The 24,227-nt window shown below is 45.8% G+C and overlaps 1 protein-coding gene across 3 annotated transcripts in view; it reads left to right on the top strand.

Annotated features, from left to right (window-relative positions):
• The window catches only part of DNASE1L3 (deoxyribonuclease 1L3), a 42,819-nt gene continuing 18,592 nt past the window's right edge, over window positions 1-24,227 (top strand). For 2 of the 3 annotated variants that reach the window (XM_048857857.2, XM_075130314.1), the window contains exon 1: window positions 23,297-23,478. In XM_048857857.2, coding sequence (XP_048713814.2) covers window positions 23,347-23,478 — 132 coding nt within the window. In that variant the 5' untranslated portion in view covers window positions 23,297-23,346. Of the gene's footprint in view, window positions 219-23,296; window positions 23,479-24,227 lie in introns of those variants that run through there. The other variant, XM_048857858.2, reaches the window with a different exon arrangement.

Here is a 24,227-nt window from a genome sequence, read left to right on the forward strand (position 1 = left end):
CCAGTTGAGTAACAGATCACAGTGCTATTGACGGGGCAGATGAGATGGAGTGTTGTTCAAAGAGGAACAGGGGGAGGAGGAAGCTCTCTGGGGGAGCCAGGAGGTGGAGAAAGTGCGAGATGAAGAGGAGTTCTGAGCATCTTTGCCAGCAGGCTGGCTAACCTAGTGAGGAGGGCTTTAAACTAGGTTCACCGGGGGAAGGAGACCAAAGCCCTGAGGTAAGTGGGAAAGCGGGATACCGGGAGGAAGCACAGGCAGGAATGTCTGTGAGGGGAGGGCTCCTGCCTCATACTGGGAATGAGGGGCGATCAACAGGTTATCTCAAGTGCTTATATACAAATGCACAAAGCCTTGGAAACAAGCAGGGAGAACTGGAGGTCCTGGTGATGTCAAGGAACTATGACGTGATCGGAATAACAGAGACTTGGTGGGATAACTCACATGACTGGAGTACTGTCATGGATGGTTATAAACTGTTCAGGAAGGACAGGCAGGGCAGAAAAGGTGGGGGAGTAGCACTGTATGTAAGGGAGAAGTATGACTGCTCAGAGCTCCGGTACGAAACTGCAGAAAAACCTGAGTGTCTCTGGATTAAGTTTAGAAGTGTGTGCAACAAGAGTGATGTAGTGGTGGGAGTCTGCTATAGACCACCGGACCAGGGGGATGAGGTAGATGAGGCTTTCTTCCGGCAGCTCACGGAAGCTACTAGATCGCATGCCCTGATTCTCATGGGTGACTTTAATTTTCCTGATATCTGCTGGGAGAGCAATACAGCAGTGCATAGACAATCCAGGAAGTTTTTGGAAAGCGTAGGGGACAATTTCCTGGCGCAAGTGCTAGAGGAGCCAACTAGGGGGGGCGCTTTTCTTGACCTGCTGCTCACAAACCGGATAGAATTAGTGGGGGAAGCAAAAGTGGATGGGAATCTGGGAGGCAGTGACCATGAGTTGGTTGAGTTCAGGATCCTGACGCAGGGAAGAAAGGTAAGCAGCAGCATACGGACCCTGGACTTCAGGAAAGCAGACTTCGACTCCCTCAGGGAACGGATGGCCAGGATCCCCTGGGGGACTAACTTGAAGGGGAAAGGAGTCCAGGAGAGCTGGCTGTATTTCAAGGAATCCCTGTTGAGGTTACAGGGACAAACCATCCCGATGAGTCGAAAGAATAGTAAATACGGCAGGCGACCAGCTTGGCTTAATGGTGAAATCCTAGCGGATCTTAAACATAAAAAAGAAGCTTACAAGAAGTGGAAGGTTGGACATATGACCAGGGAAGAGTATAAAAATATTGCTCAGGCATGTAGGAATGATATCAGGAGGGCCAAATCGCACCTGGAGCTGCAGCTAGCCAGAGATGTCAAGAGTAACAAGAAGGGTTTCTTCAGGTATGTTGGCAACAAGAAGAAAGCCAAGGAAAGTGTGGGCCCCTTACTGAATGAGGGAGGCAACCTAGTGACAGAGGATGTGGAAAAAGCTAATGTACTCAATGCTTTTTTTGCCTCTGTTTTCACTAACAAGGTCAGCTCCCAGACTGCTGCGCTGGGCATCACAAAATGGGGAAGAGATGGCCAGCCCTCTGTGGAGATAGAGGTGGTTAGGGACTATTTAGAAAAGCTGGACGTGCACAAGTCCATGGGGCCGGACGAGTTGCATCCGAGAGTGCTGAAGGAATTGGCGGCTGTGATTGCAGAGCCATTGGCCATTATCTTTGAAAACTCGTGGCGAACCGGGGAAGTCCCGGATGACTGGAAAAAGGCTAATGTAGTGCCAATCTTTAAAAAAGGGAAGAAGGAGGATCCTGAGAACTACAGGCCAGTCAGCCTCACCTCAGTCCCTGGAAAAATCATGGAGCAGGTCCTCAAAGAATCAATCCTGAAGCACTTGCATGAGAGGAAAGTGATCAGGAACAGCCAGCATGGATTCACCAAGGGAAGGTCATGCCTGACTAATCTAATCGCCTTTTATGATGAGATTACTGGTTCTGTGGATGAAGGGAAAGCAGTGGATGTATTGTTTCTTGACTTTAGCAAAGCTTTTGACACGGTCTCCCACAGTATTCTTGTCAGCAAGTTAAGGAAGTATGGGCTGGATGAATGCACTATAAGGTGGGTAGAAAGCTGGCTAGATTGTCGGGCTCAACGGGTAGTGATCAATGGCTCCATGTCTAGTTGGCAGCCGGTATCAAGTGGAGTGCCCCAAGGGTCGGTCCTGGGGCCGGTTTTGTTCAATATCTTCATAAATGATCTGGAGGATGGTGTGGATTGCACTCTCAGCAAATTTGCGGATGATACTAAACTGGGAGGAGTGGTAGATACGCTGGAGGGGAGGGATAGGATACAGAAGGACCTAGACAAATTGGAGGATTGAGCCAAAAGAAATCTGATGAGGTTCAATAAGGATAAGTGCAGAGTCCTGCACTTAGGACGGAAGAATCCCATGCACCGCTACAGACTAGGGACCGAATGGCTAGGCAGCAGTTCTGCGGAAAAGGACCTAGGGGTGACAGTGGATGAGAAGCTGGATATGAGTCAGCAGTGTGCCCTTGTTGCCAAGAAGGCCAATGGCATTTTGGGATGTATAAGTAGGGGCATAGCGAGCAGATCGAGGGACGTGATCGTTCCCCTCTATTCGACATTGGTGAGGCCTCATCTGGAGTACTGTGTCCAGTTTTGGGCCCCACACTACAAGAAGGATGTGGATAAATTGGAGAGAGTCCAGCGAAGGGCAACAAAAATGATTAGGGGTCTAGAACACATGACTTATGAGGAGAGGCTGAGGGAGCTGGGATTGTTTAGCCTGCAGAAGAGAAGAATGAGGGGGGATTTGATAGCTGCTTTCAACTACCTGAAAGGGGGTTCCAAAGAGGATGGCTCTAGACTGTTCTCAATGGTAGCAGATGACAGAACAAGGAGTAATGGTCTCAAGTTGCAGTGGGGGAGGTTTAGATTGGATATTAGGAAAAACTTTTTCACTAAGAGGGTGGTGAAACACTGGAATGCGTTACCTAGGGAGGTGGTAGAATCTCCTTCCTTAGAGGTTTTTAAGGTCAGGCTTGACAAAGCCCTGGCTGGGATGATTTAACTGGGAATTGGTCCTGCTTCGAGCAGGGGGTTGGACTAGATGACCTTCTGGGGTCCCTTCCAACCCTGATATTCTATGATTCTATGATTCATTCCAAAGTAAACAGGAGGAGGGGAGAGTGTGAGGGTGGGGACAGGTATGAGGTTAGAGGATGAAGGACCAGAGGTACCCTGGTGATGGTGGGGAAAGTTGTGGGAGAAAAGGGTGAGGACTAAGGCAGGGCCAGGGTTGGGACAGCCATCACCAGAGAGAAAGAGTAAGAGGAAGCAGAGGTGGGGTCTGGATTTGAGAGGGAAGAGCAACAGGAGAAGATAGAGCTGGTGGGAATACTAAAAGGGGGAGGAAAGAAAAGGTTCTGACTGTGGGAGAAGGAGAAAGAGGAGAAAAGGCAGAGAACGGTAGTTGTTGGAATCAAGAAGGAGCTTAGAAAAGTCAGTTATCTTCCCTTGCAGCTCAGTTCAAAGGTGGAGAGGAAATTTGGTTAACTCCACCTGCAGTTTTCCATGCTGGTGGTCTGTCCCTGGAGCCAACTTTTTGTATCAGAGGAGGGATAGCAAGATGGTGGCACATCTGCCGAGTGCAGCTACCTGGCAATCTCTGCATGTGACAAGGTAGATTCAGCATCTTCACCAGACACTGCCTTTGATCACCAGATCTTTCAGTCTGTCACTCTTCCTTGATCTGTCTCAATTCATTCTGCTCTTTCCCTATCTGCCCCCCTACCCCCCAACCTCCTTATAACTCACTGGAAGTGACTTCTCATAACACAGGAATGCTCTCATCTGGATTTTTTCCCCACCTAGCTTGTGTTTTGTAGGATTTAAAGCTTCGGAAGTATCTTGATTGGGAGGCAATTCCAGACCATATATCTATCTGAGGTACTGATATGCCCCCCCCCCCGTCACCCTGTTCCCCAGTTTATTGTCCTATCTAAGTATCTCACAATTTTCAGTGTATTTCTCTTCACAGCACCTTTCTGCGATAGGGCTGTGCTGTTTACCCACATTGTACTGGTGGGGAACCCAGGCACAGAAAAGCTAAGTGACTTGCTCAAGGTTTCCCCAGAAGCTGAACCAAGGTCTCCAGAATCCCAGGCTAGCATGCTATCCACTGGACCATGCTTTCCCTATAGATAGGGGGAACAGTTTGGGCACTGAGAGTTTGAGTTATTTCTATGGCCTTTGTGGACATGGTTAACCCATCTATCAGTCTAAAGAAAATAAGATTCTTCTGTTATGTGAAGATATATTTCTGGTAAATTCAAATTTTCTCTCTGTATCCTAGCAACAATGAATCAGATACAGTCCTATATTAACTGTCTCGCAGCTTCAGTTAAATTCCTGGCTACGCTCTAAGATCAGTCCAGAATATTTCAACAGAAGGAGAATCTTTCATCACAACCAGCCCAGGAAAGCTTCTTGGACTGAAAGTAATTTTTAGTCGTATTTGCTAAGTTTGCTAACTCAGTGAATATGGAAGTCAATGATTTATTTACGATCCAATTAGGAGTACATGTTTTTTAATCAAAGTAACACACTTTAAGTATACAAAGTCAGAAATGGCTGTCCAGTATTTCCAGGAAACTGAGCCAGTGAGCTTAATTCATATAAAAGCTTCTTTGCAATATGAAAATGCTTTCTGAATATATTCAATGTTGTTTAGCTATGAAAGATTAAAGTTGTGCTTTCTCCCTGTTTAAGGACACTACATCTTCACTAAATAAAAGCTGCTATAGTATTTTGCAGTTATGGGACATGTACCCTTTGAATGTTTAAGTTTAAGTTAAGTTTCCATGTAAGATGAGAAAGAGAGATCATTGTAACTGTAGTAAGCAAATATGTTCCAATTTGGTAGACTGCATAAACTTCCTGGAATGCTTTGTCTCCACCTATTGACTTCCCCCTTAGCTGAACTACCTTTGTTAGTAATGTTTAAGACTTGTCTTGAGAGCTTCTATTGTAGAGCAAGCTGTCATGTATGGTATGTGTATGCGTTGTAGACAATTATACACAGAGCAATTCACTCAGTCAGATTCTACTCTTTGCTTTGTAAATTGTTTTGCCATTAAAAAAAAAAAAAAAGAATTGAACTGCATTGGCTTTGCCATGGAAGGGGGTCTCTGTGGCATAGGGCACAAATCTGTCTTGTTTAGATTGCCACATTTAGTATGGAATGGAAAATATTTCTGCTAGGTACAGTATATAGACCAATTTCAAATTTAATGATTCCATAATTTGTCAGCCCGTTAGAGTGAATGCTTTATCTTCTCCTTCCCTCATGCAGCTAAAAAGCAGAGAGGAAAGACTTTCTGTAAGAGGGTGTGGAGAAAGCTCCAGAATCCCAGTGTATGTTACTCCGTATTCTCATTAAGATAGTGTGTAAGCACAATGTGGTTAAGCGCTGTCATCAGAATTCAGGCATGGTTTCCTCATCTAATGTAGATGCTGTAGCATGTTATAAGACTACTGCAGTTGATCAGGGAAGTAGTTAGCAACCACCATGTTTGACCATTTGGGCTAGACTCCTACTAGTAACTTGTCAAATTTAGTGTTCACAGGGCTTTAACAATGACCCAGAGGGCTGCTTTAGGGGCCCTGACATGTGACATGCTCTTAGGGCATGGCTACACTGGAAATTTCAAAGCGCTGTCGTGGGAACACTCCCGCGGCAGCACTTTGAAGTGCGAGTGTGGTCGCCCACAAGTGCTAGGAGAGAGCTCTCCCAGCACTCAGGGTAATCCACCTCCACAAGGGGGTCAATTGCCTGGGCCAATTGCCACATGCACAGGCTGCAGGACTAAAAATAGCGGTGTAGACATTCCTGCTCAGGCTGGAGCCTGGCCTCCGAGCCCCTCCCACATTGCTGGGGCTCCGAGACCCTCCCACACTGCTCAGGCTCCAGTCCAAATGTCTACATTGCTGTATTTATTTCTGCAGCCCGAGCCCCAAGAGCCCAAGTCAATTGACTCAGTCTCTGAGACCGGCGCCGCAGGTTTTTCTTTGCAGCGTAGACGTACCTAAGCATTCCTCTGTAGCGAGCTCTCGGAAACCAGCTTGGGTGCCCAGCAGCCACCACGCCCAAAGCCAATAAGCACTTGCTCAGGAGCAGGCTCTTCCCCACAATCTATTCACCTGCCTGGGACAGGCTCCCCAGCCCAGCCCTGCTTAGGGATAGTCTTTCCCCCACCTTCTCCGGTTCAGCGTCATCATTTCTGTTGCTTTCACCAGTGTTTGAAAGTGCCTATTTGTGCCTGTCAAGGTTCCTCCCCCACTCTGAACTCTAGGGTACAGATGTGGGGACCTGCATGAAAAACCTCCTAAGCTTATCTTTACCAGCTTAGGTCAAAACTTCCCCAAGGTACAAAATATTACACCCGTTATCCTTGGAATGGCCGCTACCACCACCAAACAATTACTGGTTACTGGGGAAGAGCTGTTTGGACGCGTCTGTCCCCCCAAAATACTTCCCAAAACCTTGCACCCCACTTCCTGGACAAGGTTTGGTAAAAAGCCTCACCAAGTTGCCTAGGTGACTACAGACCCAGACCCTTGGATCTTAAGAACAATGAACAATCCTCCCAACACTTGCACCCCCCCTTTCCTGGGAAATGTTGGATAAAAAGCCTCACCAATTTGCATAGGTGACCACAGACCCAAACCCTTGGATCTGAGAACAATGAAAAAGCATTCAGTTTTTACAAGAAGACTTTTAATAAAAAATAGAAGTAAATAGAAATAAAGAAATCCCCCCTGTAAAATCAGGATGGTAGATATCTTACAGGGTAATTAGATTCAAAACATAGAGAACCCCTCTAGGCAAAACCTTAAGTTACAAAAAAGACACACAGACAGAAATAGTTATTCTATTCAGCACAATGCTTTTCTCAGCCATTTAAAGAAATCATAATCTAACACATACCTAGCTAGATTACTTACTAAAAGTTCTAAGACTCCATTCCTGTTCTGTCTCTGGCAAGAGCAGCACACAGACAGACCCAAAACCTTTGTTTGTCTCCCTCCTCCCAGCTTTTGAAAGTATCTTGTCTCCTCATTGGTCATTTTGGTCAGGTGCCAGCGAGGTTACCTTTAGCTTCTTAACCCTTTACAGGTGAGAGGAGCTTTCCCCTGGCCAGGAGGGATTTCAAAGGGGTTTACCCTTCCCTTTATATTTATGACACGCCCCCCAAATCTCAGCTAGGGTGAAACACTGGCTGGGATTTCTTCCTGGAGCTCTAGGAAAAACAGAGTTAATAAGACACATGCATCTCTAAATATACTACCAAGTACATAAAGACTAACAATATTTTCCACATCTCAAGGACGATTTTAACCAGTTGACTCTGGGAAACTTTCACGGGAGAGTGCATCAGCCACTTTGTTAGAAGCTCCTGAGATGTGTTGGATGTCGAAATCAAAATCTTGGAGAGCTAAACTCCACCGAAGAAGTTTTTTGTTAGTTTCTTTGACGGTGTGAAGCCACTTTAGTGCAGCATGGTCGGTTTGCAGGTGGAAACGCCGTCCCCAAACATATGGGCGTAGCTTTTCCAGAGCGTAGACAATGGCATAACATTCTTTTTCAGTGACTGACCAGTTGCTTTCCCTCTCAGACAGTTTTTTGCTGAGAAACACTACAGGGTGGAATTCTTGATCAGGTCCTTTCTGCATTAAAACTGCTCCCACACCACGCTCGGATGCATCTGTGGTTACTAGGAACGGTTTGTCAAAGTCTGGGGCCCTTAGTACAGGGTCAGACATGAGTGTCGCTTTAAGCTTGTTAAAGGCCTTCTGACACTTTCCGGTCCACTGAACAGCATTTGGCTGTTTCTTTTTGGTTAGGTCTGTCAGTGGGGCAGCGATTTGGCTGTAGTGCGGTACAAAGCGTCTGTAATAACCGGCCAAGCCTAAGAAGGATTGAACCTGTTTCTTTGACTTTGGGACAGGCCACTTTTGGATAGCATCCACTTTGGCCTGTAGGGGGCTGATAGTTCCTTGACCCACCTGGTGTCCAAGGTAAGTCACTCTGTTTAGGCCTATTTGACACTTCTTAGCCTTAACAGTTAGTCCTGCCTCCCTTATGCGCTCAAGGACTTTTTGTAGATGTTCCAGGTGGTCTGCCCAGGAATCCGAAAATATGGCCACATCGTCAAGGTAGGCGACTGCATATTCTCCTAATCCCGCTAGGAGACCATCTACAAGTCTTTGGAAAGTGGCGGGTGCATTTCGCAGCCCGAAAGGGAGTACATTAAATTCATACAGCCCGAGATGTGTGATGAAGGCTGACCTTTCCTTGGCAGATTCATCTAGCGGTACCTGCCAGTACCCCTTGGTTAAGTCCAAGGTAGAGATGAACTGGGCCCGTCCCAGTTTCTCTAATAGTTCATCTGTGCGTGGCATGGGATAGTTGTCTGGGCGAGTTACAGCATTTAGCTTACGGTAGTCCACGCAAAAACGTATTTCCCCATCTGGTTTGGGAACTAGAACCACTGGAGATGCCCATGCACTTTCAGAGGGGCGGATTACACCCATCTGTAACATATCCTGGATCTCCCGTTCTATAGCAGTTTTAGCTTGAGGAGACACCCGGTAAGGTTGAACCCTAATTGGGTGAGCATTACCTGTGTCAATGGAGTGGTATGCCCGTTCAGTCAGTCCTGGGGTGGCTGAGAACGTTGGCGCGTAGCTAGTGCACAGCTCCTGGATCTGCTGTCGCTGCATACGCCCAAGGGTCATGGAGAGGTTCACCTCTTCCACACCACCACCACATTTCCCTTCGTAGTAGACACCTTCGGGCCACTCAGCGTCGTCTCCTCCCTGGGCTGTAAACTGACAAACCTTTAATTCTCTGGAATAAAAGGGCTTTAGAGAATTAATATGGTACACCTTAGGCTTTCGGTTGGAGGTGGGGAATGCTATGAGATAATTAACAGCTCCCAGGCGCTCCTGGACCGTGAATGGCCCTTCCCACGATGCTTCCATTTTATGGGCCTGGAGCGCCTTTAAGACCATGACCTGGTCTCCTACTTTGAAGGAACGCTCTCTGGCATGCTTATCATACCAGGCTTTTTGCTCTTTTTGAGCATCCTGTAAGTTTTCTCTAGCAAGGGCTAAAGAGGTTCGGAGGGTGTTTTGTAGGTTGGTTACAAAGTCCAGAATGTTAGTTCCTGGAGAAGGTGTAAATCCCTCCCATTGCTGCTTCACCAACTGCAATGGCCCCTTAACCTCACGGCCATATACAAGTTCAAATGGGGAAAACCCTAAACTGGGATGTGGTACAGCTCTGTAGGCAAAGAGCAACTGCTGCAACACTAGGTCCCAATCATTGGAGTGCTCATTTACAAATTTACGTATCATGGCCCCCAAAGTTCCATTAAACTTCTCCACCATGCCATTTGTTTGATGGTGGTAAGGAGTGGCAACCAAGTGATTTACCCCATGAGCTTCCCAAAGGTTTTTCATAGTTCCTGCCAGGAAATTAGTCCCTGCATCTGTGAGGATGTCGGAGGGCCAACCTACCCTGGCAAAAATGTCTGCTAGTGCCTGGCACACACTCTTAGCCCTGGTGTTGCTTAGAGCTACTGCTTCTGGCCATCGGGTGGCAAAATCCATGAAAGTCAGTATGTACTGCTTTCCTCTGGGTGTCTTTTTCGGAAAAGGACCCAGAATATCCACAGCTACTCGCTGAAATGGAACTTCAATGATGGGGAGGGGTTGTAGAGGGGCTTTGACCTGGTCTTGGGGTTTTCCCACTCTTTGGCACACCTCACAAGACTGGACATAGGTAGAAACATCCTTGCCCATTCCCTCCCAGTGGAATGACCCCCCCAAACGGTCTTTGGTCCTGTTCACCCCAGCATGGCCACTAGGGTGATCATGGGCTAAGCTCAAGAGCTTGGCCCGGTATTTAGTTGGAACTACCAACTGTCTCTGAGGATGCCAGTCTTCCTGGTGTCCACCAGAAAGAGTTTCCTTGTATAAAAGTCCTCTTTCTATAACAAACCTGGATCGATTAGAAGAGCTGAGAGGCGGTGGGTTGCTCCGTGCCGCCGTCCAAGCTCTCTGGAGGCTTTCATCTGCTTCCTGTTCGGTCTGGAACTGTTCCCTTGATGCTGGAGACATCAGTTCCTCATGGGATTGTGGACCTAGGCTTGGTCCCTCTGGAAGCGATATAGGGGATGGAGCTGTTTCTGTTGACTGTGAACCGCTCTCCGCTGGTGCACTATGTTGGGATTCAGGCTCCGGCTGAGCCTCTTGTGTAGGGTTATCGGCTGCTGCCAGTTCAGGTTCGGTGGGGCCCTCTGTTGTTGAGGTTGCAAGTACTGGATTCAGTGCTGACACGGGGTCTGGTGTTGGTTGTTCGGCTGGTTCCGGTTCTGGGACTGGTTCCGTCTGGGTCTCTGGGACTGGATCCACTACTGCTGTTGCAGACATTGGCCTGGGGTCCAGGTCCATCACCTCTGACTGGGTCCTGATAGAAGTTTCCAGAACAGAGCTAGGCCTCACGGCTTGTTTAGCCTGGCTGCGGGTGACCATTCCCACCCTCTTGGCCTGCTTCACATGATTGGCCAAGTCTTCCCCCAACAGCATGGGGATGGGATAATCATCATAGACTGCAAAAGTCCACATTCCTGACCAGCCCTTGTACTGGACAGGCAACTTGGCTGTAGGCAAATTGAAAGAGTTGGACTTGAAGGGTTGAATCGTCACTTGGATCTCTGGGTTGATTAAATTGGGGTCCACTAAGGAAGCATGGATAGCTGACACTTGTGCTCCGGTGTCCCTCCACGCGGTGACCTTCTTCCCGCCCACACTCACAGTTTCCCTCCGCTCCAAGGGTATCTGGGAGGTATCTGGGCCTGTGGACCTCTGGTGTGATTCCGGTGCAATGAACTGTAATCTGTTGGGGTTCTTGGGGCAGTTGGCCTTTACATGCCCCAGCTCGTTACACTTAAAACATCGTCCAGCTGACGGGTCACTGGGGCGAGGAGGGTTGCTGGAGAATGGGGTGGTGGGACGATAAGGGGTCTGGAGGGTTCTTTGGGAGGTAGGTGGGGCTTTGGGCGGCCCCCGGTAATAGGGTGTGGTCTGGGGTGGTCCCTTCTGGTCTCCGCTCCAACTGCGACCAGTTTTCTTCTTCTCTGCCACCTCCACCCATCTGGCTCCAATCTCTCCTGCCTCAATTACAGTTTTGGGTTTCCCATCTAGGATGTATCTTTCGATTTCCTCAGGAACACCCTCTAAGAATTGTTCCATTTGCATTAGGAAGGGCAAATTTTCTGGAGATTCAACACTTGCTCCTGATATCCAGGCATCCCAATGTTTCACAATGTGGTAGGCATGTCGGGTAAATGACATGTCTGGTTTCCACCTTAGGGCTCTGAACCTCCGACGAGTCTGCTCGGGTGTTATCCCCATTCTGACTCTCGCCTTGGATTTAAACAGTTCATACTTGTTCATGTGTTCTTTAGGCATTTCAGCTGCCACCTCAGCTAAGGGTCCACTGAGCTGCGGCCTCAGCTCTACCATGTATTGGTCAGTAGAGATGTTGTACCCAAGGCAGGCCCTTTCGAAGTTTTCTAAGAAGGCCTCAGTATCATCGCCTGCCTTGTAGGTGGGGAACTTTCTGGGATGGGAAGTGGTACCTGGAGAAGGATTGCTAGGGTTTGTTGGTATATTCTGCTGGGCCTTTATCTTCTCCATCTCCTCCACATACTTCCTCTCTTTTTCCTTCTCCTCCAGTTCTTTGTCCCTCGCTTCCATAGCTCTCCTGTGAGCAGCTGCTTGGTGTTGTTCTGCTTCTCTCGCTGCCTCCCTTTCTTGTTCCTTCTTCAGCTGCATGAGTTCTATCTGTCTTTCATGTTCCCTTTGTCTTTCCTCAGCCTGAAATTTGGCTAATTCCAGCTGTAGTCGAGCTGAGGATTTGGTCATTCTAACCTCTCTGTTTTTAACTAACTTTACACCCGAGGTTTAGAAATAAACAAACAAAACTTGGCTGTAAAATTTTGCTGTGCTGCAATAGAATACCTATTCTCTGATAGTGATTGTCAGCCTACAGAAAAAGACAATTCCCTTGTCTCTGCTCTGGGCCCAAATTAAAGCAAAAAACCTCCAACTGCTTGGAAACCTGCTTACCCAGCCCAAAGAAAAAGCAAATGGGTAGAACACACACCCCCTATTTACTTTTAGGAAGAAAAGAAAAAAAAAAAAAAAAACAATGGGTTGGAGGACTGTGAATTTCCCTGCAGGAGTTAAGTACCCTGCCTCCAGGCAAAAAAACCTGCAATTCACAAGATAATCCCCTTTTGTCTCTGCTTGGCCACAAAGCAGAGAGAAACCAAGTTGCTTTCAGTTTCAAAGCTGCTTTCTGGACTTTCTTTCCAAAGAAAAAAAAATTTTCCTTTTTAAAATCTGTATTTCTAGTTCAAAAAATCTCAACTGGATCTCAAATGATTTCAGGTTAATCCCACCACTGTGCCACCATGTCAAGGTTCCTCCCCCACTCTGAACTCTAGGGTACAGATGTGGGGACCTGCATGAAAAACCTCCTAAGCTTATCTTTACCAGCTTAGGTCAAAACTTCCCCAAGGTACAAAATATTACACCCGTTATCCTTGGAATGGCCGCTACCACCACCAAACAATTACTGGTTACTGGGGAAGAGCTGTTTGGACGCGTCTGTCCCCCCAAAATACTTCCCAAAACCTTGCACCCCACTTCCTGGACAAGGTTTGGTAAAAAGCCTCACCAAGTTGCCTAGGTGACTACAGACCCAGACCCTTGGATCTTAAGAACAATGAACAATCCTCCCAACACTTGCACCCCCCCTTTCCTGGGAAATGTTGGATAAAAAGCCTCACCAATTTGCATAGGTGACCACAGACCCAAACCCTTGGATCTGAGAACAATGAAAAAGCATTCAGTTTTTACAAGAAGACTTTTAATAAAAAATAGAAGTAAATAGAAATAAAGAAATCCCCCCTGTAAAATCAGGATGGTAGATATCTTACAGGGTAATTAGATTCAAAACATAGAGAACCCCTCTAGGCAAAACCTTAAGTTACAAAAAAGACACACAGACAGAAATAGTTATTCTATTCAGCACAATGCTTTTCTCAGCCATTTAAAGAAATCATAATCTAACACATACCTAGCTAGATTACTTACTAAAAGTTCTAAGACTCCATTCCTGTTCTGTCTCTGGCAAGAGCAGCACACAGACAGACCCAAAACCTTTGTTTGTCTCCCTCCTCCCAGCTTTTGAAAGTATCTTGTCTCCTCATTGGTCATTTTGGTCAGGTGCCAGCGAGGTTACCTTTAGCTTCTTAACCCTTTACAGGTGAGAGGAGCTTTCCCCTGGCCAGGAGGGATTTCAAAGGGGTTTACCCTTCCCTTTATATTTATGACAGTGCCAAAGAAATATATTCCAGACCAAGTTCATTAACACATACCAGCTACCTCACAGTGAGAGGCTTGGGAAAACCAGAAATCCCTAATAAATAAGGCACTGCAATGTGGCATTAGAGAGTCCTAAAATCAGGTCAGTACATCATGTGCGGTGTCAACAACATATGCTCTGAGCACATGCATCTGTACTGTAAACAAAGGGGCCAACAAACCAAAAAAAAAAAAGATATGGTTGTTACATCTTTGAGTTTTTCCCCCTCTGCTAAGATTTACAGTCACAAATTACACTTGTTAAGTGGTTAGTAAAAGTTTATTGTCTATGGCATTTTAACAGCAGTATGACACTTCCAACTTCACCTGATCCAGAAGGTAACAGAGAAATTGAGGAGAAGTTTACCCATAGTTTAAATAGTTAGAAATGGGTGGTACAGAGGGAAGACGTGTGACAAAATTATCATTTACCGTAAGGCAGAGGGGACGCGTAGAGGGAGGGGACGTGGGGTCATGTGCCCCCTCAGATTTCTGCCAGGGTTTAAATGCCCTGCCCTGAACCCCACTCCACACTACCAGATCCTTTAAATCAGAGGCTCTCAAACAGTGGTCCGCGAGCTCCATTCAGGTGGTCCGCGGATGGGTCCCTTTACGGTGCGTGCCTGGGCTGCCGCACACAATAGAGAATGAAGGACCACCCACCTAATAAGTGGTGCCACGCAGGCATGGCTTCACTAATTAGGTGCCTGGACCCTGGAGAAGACGCACATGTAAGGTGAGGTCGTGGCCTTGGGGAGGAATAAGGGGTAGGTGGGAGGGGGCAGTGGGATGAGAAGAGGGGTGGGTGGAATTTGGGATGTGCAGGGCTGCGGTGGCCAGAAAAAGAGGCGACTTTCCCCAGCTCCAGGGATGCGGCTGCCGGGGAGAGACAGCCCTCCTTCCCAGCCTCAGCTCTGAGGCTGCGGTGGCGGGAGAGAGACCCCCCCTCCTTCCCAGCCCCAGCTCGGGAGCTGCCACGGCAGGAGAGAGACCCCCCTTCTTCCCAGCCCCAGCTCGGGGGCTGCCACAGTGGGGGAGAGAGGGCACATCCATCACACTAGAAAGGTAAGACTACTGATATTAAAATATGAGTTGTGTGCTTTTATTTGTAGAACAAAAAAACCCGTTAATGATTAAGGTTTTTTTATATAGCGCTTTTATCCAAAGCACTTTACAGTAGTTAGCTAACAGTACAAACAACATTTGGAAAGATCATTTAGTGGTCCGCTGAGACCCTCTGCAATTTTCAAGTGGTCTACGGAAAAAACAGTTTGAGAACCACTGCTTTAAATTATGACCCCCATTATCATCACTTATGTGTCGTCTCTGCCTAAAGGAGGCCTGAAAAATGCAAACCCAAGAAAAATAACTGATTCTCAAAAAGTGGCAAAAGCAACCTCTTACAAAAGCAAGAGATGACATTACAGAATTCAAGGTTTTTGTTTCTTTAAAGGTCAGCAACACATTACAGTTGCTGCTGTTCCTTGTTAGGACTAGCCAATGCCATGCGTAAAGCCTCAATTAAGGATCCCCAGTAACAACCATTATGTAAAGTTTGGATGGTGGATAATTCTCTCTCATTTACTGTGAACTTTTAACCAGATTTTTTTTTTTAAACAAGGGGCTCATTATATTCATTTACTTCACAGTGCCATCTCAGCCAAGTGAGGATGTGCTCTATGAACCAGAGAGAGGTAACTTGGCTCTGATGAATGGTCACGTTTCAGAACATTTCTTAAGGGGCTGTCTCAGGTGGACAAAGAAAGAAGCAGACATTTTCACCTGTCAGCTATTCTTGAGGCAGACACAATATTCACTCATCTAGCATCTTCTACTGTGCCTGTAGATGCAGCAAAGCTTAGCCAAAGTGACTTGAAAATAATTCAGATTCTTCTACAGACTGGGAGCTAAAACATGCAGCAAAAACATGAGGGCAGGGCCCAAAGGGGCTAGGAAGTCCACAAGATTCGCACTGTGCCATCCCCACTCCCAGAATCCAATTCAGGGGCTGTGGCCAGACAGCCTGTGGTCTCTGGCTAGTCCCAGTTTCTATGCATGGCTCTTAGGGGCCATGGACATCCAAGTATATGTTGGAGCAGCCCTGAGGCTACTCTAAATTACCTCAGGGGTCAAACCATCCCCCAGATTACCTCAGAATTAAGGAGCTACAAACATGACTAAAGCCAGCTTTGCCCTCTGCCCCTCAGGACCTGTGCTGAACACAGTTTGGTCGGACCAGATCATCAAGGGCATACATATAGTTGCTACCTGTCCAGTTTTTTCCAGGATCACCCCTTTTATGAGGTAGCTGTCCTAAAAAATGTGTAAGCATGTTCAGTACACACTGCCAGCTGTCCAGTTTTGTGGGCTCAGGATCATCCAGGGTGTCTTTTTTTTTTTTTTTAACTTCCAATGTGGCAACCTTAGGCCATAGGCCTGGGGAGTTTTGCCTGTCTGTGGTTAGACGCTGTTTTTCACTTGCAGGTATGCTCACCTGCTGGCACATCCACCATTTTTTCAGATCTCTGTTTCAGGGAGGGTATTTCCAGGAATAACAGTGGGTGATGTTTATGTGTCCTAGTGGGTTGGCGGTTTGGCATGTGGATTATTAATGCTGCTGCCACTTGGAACAACTCAGAGAGATTATCCCTCAACTTGAACTAAAGGTTCAGAGCTGGAACAGATTCTTCAAAATTGATGCACAGGTAATGTAGATTGTCTTATATGAACAGGACTGTTCTTTGGCTGCCTGGAATATTCTGAGTGACCATCACTCAGAACCAGGTCTGATAAAGCAGTGATCCTAAACCAGGCTTGAGTAACAACATTTCACGTACTACCTTTGCAACTCTCCCCTTGCTAATTCTTTTCTTTGGCACTTTTAAATTAATTTTTAATACATTTTGCTGCTAAAATACCAGGACTTTTTCCGTGCACAGAAAGAACACTAGAATGAGGGCTAAAAACAGTGTATAGAGAAATATTGCATCACAATAGTCTCCCTTTGCAGTCTGGCTTTTAATGAGCTAAATTTCCTGAGTAACTAGAGCTGTGTTTTTGATTGTGCCCCCCCTCCACCTGCCCCCACCAGGATAAAGTGAAAGCATTCTATATACCCAAACCTTCAAGTAACAAGCAAGTAGTCCATAGAAAACCAACCAATATCAATGTGACAAAAAATCACATTTGTTCTGTGTTATGGCTCTCAGAAAAAAATAACCTCAAATTTTTGGGTGCCTCACTTTGTGGATACCCAAAGTGGGCCTGATTTTTAGGGGTGCTAAGTACCTGCACCTTCCATTGCCTTCAACACCTCTAAAAATCAAACCCAAGGTATCTTAAAATGGACACTCAATAACTGATGCACTCCCAATATAAGTAACCACTGGTGAAAATGTTTGGTCTTAACCTCTACCTACATGTCTCAATTCCTAGTTACGGTGTCTGTAAAGGGAGATAAATCTTCATACAGCTTTGTGGTGAGGGCATTAACTCACTGTAACCATCCTGAGATCTTCGGATGGTAGGCACTAGTGAAATGCACAAGTGCCAGGTTTAAAGTCCAATATCTCAACACTTTGGGGCTAGAAATGCAACCTTTGCACCATCAGAAAGGCCAGAGTTCTAGCTAAATGAGTAGGCACAACACCTCTAGAAGTTCCCAAGATATCCAATTTTAATGGCATGACATTTTAATGTATGTAACTTTAGTGCCCCCGTGGTCAAGATGGAGTCTGCTCAGCAGGCAGCTCTGGCCAAGAGAAGGCGCACACAGGAATGCAGCAGGAAAAATCCCTTCCACCCCAGGGGCATCTGTTCCAAACCCCCCAGAGTGAACACACATCCCCACCAGAAAAGTACAATGGATATAAGAAAGGGAAATATTTATTTACAGAGGGATGAGAGGAGAAAAACAACAAGGGGAAATATAGGGGGAACAGTAAAACAGGATTTTTTTAAAATCATGCATTTAAATCAAGGTCGCACAGGCCCAGTGGTAGCACAGTCTGAAAGGCCAGACACCAAGCAATGTGTCTGCACACAGAGTTTAGGAGTCCTGAGCAAAGTTCCAGTCCAGTGGTGAGTCTTGGGTGCTCCTAGTCGTCTTCGGTGCCAGTGAACTTTCCCCAACAAACCCCTCCAGTGCCCTCTTCTGCCGCTCTCTGCAAAGCCACACACAGTGACCACCTCCCCACTTAACTAGCTACAGCCTCCCTCCTTATTCCCAATGCAGAGTTGTATGCACCAGTACTCACAGCCCCAGGCAGCTCTGGGCAGTGGTGACACTGGGTCCAGCTCTGGCCTGTCCTTCTCGGGCGACTCCTCCCTGGCACAGTGCTCCTCCTGGCTTCTGTCCTGGGGTGTCCCTGATCCGTGCCCTGTCCTTCCCAGGCTTCAAGCAGGTTTTCTGCTGCTTCGCTTTGCGAGAGGCCTGCTTGCTGCAGCCCTTCTCTCTGGAGCTTCAGAGCCACCCCTGGAGTTTCCTTCCTTTCTCTCACTGCTCCCCCGCCCCCTTAGGAAAAAGATTTAAAGGAGTCATGCTCTCTAAACCCCAAAGGTGTCACATGCATAGAAAAGCAATTTTAGATAATTTTTTGACTATTTAAAATTGTCCTTCAGAGGTCTTTTCATTCCCAGGATCAAGGATTTCAGATTGAATGCAAGCAAAAAGCAAGGCTCAAGCCTAGATAAGGATACTTGCATATTCCATTTATGATGCATGTAGGATCATTGCACTTTTGCGGAATGGCAGAGCCTGGAAAGTTCATGGCTTTGAGACTTGTAAGCAATATCGCAATCCCAAACTCATCATGCTTAAACATCATGCTTCCAGCAACTATTCAGTCTCTCTCTCCCTCTCCTTTTTATATTCTGGCATGAAAATAGCCATGCCATAGTCAAGATTGAAATTAACTTCCTTCTGTAAACCCAATTCTTAATCCCTAATTTTCCACTAAGGAAAGCAATTCTTGACATTTCACATGCCACATCTCAGCCAAAGGTAGACATTTTTCTGGAAAAGTTGGAAAAACAGAGATGGGGTTTTAAACTTTTGGCATTTAAATTTTTTCCTTATCATTGACTTTTTTTTTAAATGTCTTAACTGTTTTTGGCCCCTCATGTCTCCAAAACAGCCTCGCATGCTAACATCACATTTTTGTTGTGGACTTCTGAGAAGTGTCCTATTGTATTATTTTCTGAGGGTGAGGCTGCTGGGAGAAATCACAAAGGTATATATCATGTTATACTGGAAGGCAGAGCAGCAGCTGGGGCTGAGACAGAGTGGTGGGGCTGGGGCAGGAGCAGTCTGGTGCTGGGTGTCGTGAGCAGCTGGGGAGAGCCGGGGGGACCCTGGGCAGTGGGCCCAGCACAGGGAGACGCCTCAGACAGGAGGCTCTGCAGGCCAGACTGGAAGGGGGATTGGTAACCCCGACAGGGCGGAGGCAACGCTGGGAAGAAGGGCCCTGCCACCTAGAGCCTGTGGCCACCACCAGAGCGAGTGTCCAACCCACAGCATCCCTGCAACACAGCCAGGGTCTGAGAAGGCATCCTGGGATTTACAAGGAACAGACTGTGAACTGCCCGGACATTCCAGAGACGCTGTTTGTGATGTTCCCTGCCTCAGAGCGGGGTGATGTGTTTCCTTAACCTTTCCCATTTTCCCTTATTCTTTTTAAAATTAATTGTTGATTAAATAACTTGCATTTGCTTCAAATTGTATGTAATGATCAGTGGGTCAGAGAAGTGCTCAGAGCAGAGAGAGTACCCCGGAATGGGGACACCCTAGCCCCTGTCCTAGGTGACTACAGCAGGGTTGGGGATCAAGCCCCCCAGGAATCCTGGGCCCAGCCTTGTTGGGGTTATGAGGACTCTGCCAGACAGGAGAGTGGAAGGGGAGTCCTCAAGGGCAGGGAGGCCACTGGGTAAAGGAAGTGGGAGCGAGGACTCGGATCCTTTCGCTAGCTCACTTCACCAGGGTGGTGCAGAAGCCAGGAAAGTTCCCCACAATAGTGGGACTATTCCACCGCTTACATATAGAAGATTACACCAAGAACATAGGATAAGAAACGGGAGAGAAAAGTCAGCTAAGAGGAACAACCTTGCCAGGCCCCATTTTTGGTTAACCGCTTGGGCCAAAGGTCAACAATAATATCAGCACTTGTTGCAGGGTGTTTAGAAAGCACAGAATGACAAAAGGAAAACAGAAGGAGCCAAGTAGCTCAGAGGCAGATCACTTCACACTTCTGCACTTTTCTTTTGTGGATAATGTTGGCCCAATGCTTCCTCACTGCTCCCTCCCTGACCAATTCTTGGCCAATTAAGCGCTACCCCTCACCAGCTTCACTGATCTTGGAGAGAGCCCAAGAATTGTAGCAAGAGGGTTTCCTCCCTCACACTAGTCAGCCCAGCCAGCAGGCCTGTTCTGCAGAACACCACCCCAGAATGCAGTGCAGGGAAGAGGGTTTGCTGGCTGGCCGTAGTGCAGAATGTACCACACACACACTATAGTTGAGACCTCTGTTCCCCTCCAGAGCAGCTGCCATGGTCATGGCAATTGTACGGGTGTACTCAGAGAGGGCGGAACAGTCTAATAAGCACCTCCAGCCTTAGCCTTTTTGGGTGGGGTATGAAGCAATATTTTTCTCCCTTGTCCCTAGACTCTTGCTCGCAGTAACCAACTTCTGACCACAGTTATCTCCCTGCTATGCCCAGACCAAGTCTACAGATTTTGGGAAGGGTTAGTGTGGGGATTCTTTGAGATACATAGCAAACTAAACTGCCTTTTTTCACGTATGTATGTGGCAGGGAGCAGCAGGGTGGATCTTGTACAGCTCGGTGACCAGGATTTTTCAAAAGTGGTTAGTGATTTGAGTGCTCATCTGATTTTCAGAAAATCAGACCCCTTTAAGGTATTTCAAGTTGTACACCAAAAATAAAGTCACTTTTGGAAATCATTACCTTTTGACTTACAGGGCTGCACAGTTTAAACATCAACAGAAAATACACCCCAACTACATAAGTTAAAAACTGCTTTTGCTTCCATTAATAAAAGGGAGGGTTACCTCAAGAACAGAATTTTCAGACAATGGTTTCTTTCTTTGAATTAAAAATACTTTTATTAATTAATATCACACTAGCAGGTAGCCTCTGCAGGGGAAGCATTGCTACGTATCTATTAGAAATTGTAAATTAATTTATAGTGAAAGTTAATTTACAGAGAATGTTTCCACTTCAACAGTATGTTGCACTGGGCAGGGTGGGCGAAATCTGGATTCCCAGCTAACCCTTCATCTCTTTCTTTCCTTCAGACCTGTCACTTTTTTTGATCTAGTCAGGATCACTCAACCACAAGTGCTGCATTTTATGCTAGTTCCATCTGTACCTAGTTAAAAAGATTTGAATCACCCACATAGACTTTTTAGCTTAACATATTGTCCTCTCGAGACATTTGGTAATTTGTACGTGAGAAGCTAAGAGTTGTCTTCATTCTTGGGCTAATTTTAGTTTGTTATTTATGTTTACTTACATTTTTGTTTGTGCAAGTCTTTCCAGTACTTGACTTGGGTTGTTAGTATTGTTAGTATTTTTGCTGGTTTCTTTGGCTGTTTTTGCCTGTAAATGCCATTCTCTTGCCAAGATCATAGTGCATCCGTCAGGTAAGTAGTAAGACATTTGCAGCCTTCATTCGGCAACTTGGCTGCCTGCCTCCCATTCCTCCTTCTGCTTTAAAATCAGGCAGATGGCATCCGGTCACATGAAGAGAACCATTTACACCTGTTATATCAGCTCCTACCCTTCCTGAAGCCACTGACCAGTTTGCTTCCTCTTTATTATCAGCAATGCACACAAGACAGCAGAATGGATTTTATGGCTTCAAAATGTTTTGGGCTGGTGTTTGTTGTCTTTTGAAAGAAGATGAAGAGGTGATTTGATCATGGTATATCATCACCTTCAGGGGGAGAAAGTGCCAAGTACTAAAGAGTTCTTTAACCCAATGTAGAAAGGCAGAACAAGAAACAATGCCTGGAAGACAAATGCAAATTGGCAACAAGACACAAAGGTTTAACAGTGAGGGTGATTAACCACTGGAACAAATTATTAGGGAAGTGGTGGATTCTCCATCTCCTGATGTTTTCACATAAAGACAGGATGCTTTTCTGGAAGATATGCATTAGCCAAATACAAGTTACTGGGCTAAGTATAGTGTAACTGCGTGAAATACTGTGGCCTGTGGTAAACAGGAAGTCAGACTAAATAGTCGAATGATCCCTTCTGCCCTTAAAAGTCTATTAATCTAAATTTCTCTGCTGTATATAATTCCAGTTGAATACAGCAGGAGTTAGTAATACACTGCATATCTGAGCACCAGAGGGAGCATATGGGATATGAAAAGAGGTGCAGTTGTTATACCTGTAGCCCAATCCTTCTTCCCAAACTAAGCAGTTCTTCTCCCTTCATGTTTACTCTTCAAAATCTCACTCTCATACCACTAATTCCATTTGGTGATTAGGCCTGATTCCTGAAAGGGTCTGCCAATGGTAATTTCCTAATGATCCTCAGGAGGTGCTCAGTGCTTAATAACTTTGGCAAAATGCTTACCATGTGCAACAACCCTCCAAACAAGTTAGTCTTGTCTCCAGTAGGACAGGACAGGCTTGCACTGTGGGCTGATGAATCTTAGCACAAATTAAAAACACTTTTAATTCTCCCTGCAATTTACTCCAACTGTGCATCTTGCTTTCTTGAAGTGTAATTATTTATTATATTTTTACTTAGGTGCAGGTGAAATATTTCTATTACTCTACTGCAATAATTATGATAATCAAGAATGAGATGGAGAGAGAAAAATACAGTAATAGAACGGCATTTGGTCTTGCACAGAACCTCTCGGAGTCAGAGGCTCCAATCCACTATATCATCTAATTTATCATTCTTATCACCACCTTCAAACCCCTACAGAAATCTGCCACTCTCTATTTGTTCCCCCTTGTAAGGCTCAGAATGCCGCCCCCCTCCACTGCACTCTGCCAATGCTCCCAGCCTTGCCCATCCATTTGACAGCTTCTAACACAACCACCTCCATCCCCTTTCATGCAGTCCCCTTTGCATGGTGTGATGCTGTGAGCTCATCAACAAGGTCCCTACCTTGCCTACACATAAGTCCCTCTTCAAGATCCATTTCTCCCATGCTGCCTACAAGCTGACATTCACAATTTTTTCTATTGTTATTCCTGTTCCCTTTCCCTTGACTTCAGTCTATCTTTCTGTCCTCAACTTGGGGCAGTGATTTTCCTTCTTCAGGGTTTGGAAAACACCTAGTGCACAGCGGATGCTACTTCAAATAAATTAATAAGAATATTGGCAGTATTTAGTACACAGGAAAAGGAATGCTGGGGCTCAAAAGTGAAAGACAAGGACCTTCACGCTGGGAAAGTTTCAGAGGAACAGCCGTGTTAGTCTGTATTCGCAAAAAGAAAAGGAGTACTTGTGGCACCTTAGAGACTAACCAATTTATTTGAGCATGAGCTTTCGTGAGCTACAGCTCACGAAAGCTCATGCTCAAATAAATTGGTTAGTCTCTAAGGTGCCACAAGTACTCCTTTTCTTTTTGCTGGGAAAGTTGGCTCTAAACTACTGGAGATCGCCTGAGGCAAAAGTTCAATTTATCAGTAGTTCCCTGTCACAATATAAAGAAACAAAGGAAAAAGAAGGAAGCCAGTAGTTCCTGTTAAGTGGTTAGTGACTGCTACAGTTAACTTCATTTAAATTACAGTCTGAGCAATATACACACGCACACACTCCTCACCAGCGTTCTTTGTCCAAGGACTTCAAAGATGTTCTGCATCTCTTTATTTTTGCTTTTCTTTTTCAATGCAACTCTGAGCATAAAAATCTGCTCCTTCAATGTGAGGTCTTTCGGAGAAGCAAAAAGTGCCAGACCTGAAGTCTTAGACGTCATTGTAAAGGTACGGTCATTTGATTAACCAAACATGGAACTCTCTTTGGACTTTTCAGCAAAATCATTCTGCAGGTTATTTTATCTTTACACACAAAAATTTCAAGTTAATGAATATCTGAGCATTTTGTACTGCTAATGGTAAAAATCAGTCTGTAGCCCAAAGCCACATGTCCAGGAAGTTTTATTTATAGAATAAAGTAACAATAGAAACTGCAGATGCAATTTCCTTCATAAAGTTAGAGTTAGGAGATGCTGGGAGTCTTTGATGCACAAGAAAAATATCTTGCCCTTTGAATCCATTGAGCCTTATTTACCTTATTTATTTAATCAATCATTACTCTGAAAGGCTCTTGTCTCACTAAGAAATGATCATCACAAGACATTCCCCTTAGCAGGAAAATATAGAGTCATAGATTCTAAAGCCAGAAGGGACCATTACGATCATTTAATCTGCCTTCCCATAAAGCACAAGCCATAGAATTTCCCCAAAATAATCCCTAGAGTGTAGCTTCTAGAAAAACATCCAATCTTGCTTTAAAAATTGCCAGTGATAGAGAACCCACCGCGACCCTTGGTAAATTGTTCCTATGTTTAATTACTCAGTTAAAAACGTATGCCTTATTTCCAGTCTGAATTTGTCTAGCTTCAACTTCCAGCCATTGGATTGTGTTACACCTTTCTCTGCTAGAGTGAAAAGCTGATTATTAAATATTTGTTCCCCAAGCAGAGATTTATAGATGGTAATCAAGTCACCCC

This window comes from Caretta caretta, chromosome 7 (genome assembly GCF_965140235.1).
Source record: "Caretta caretta isolate rCarCar2 chromosome 7, rCarCar1.hap1, whole genome shotgun sequence".
Taxonomy (NCBI): domain Eukaryota; kingdom Metazoa; phylum Chordata; order Testudines; family Cheloniidae; genus Caretta; species Caretta caretta.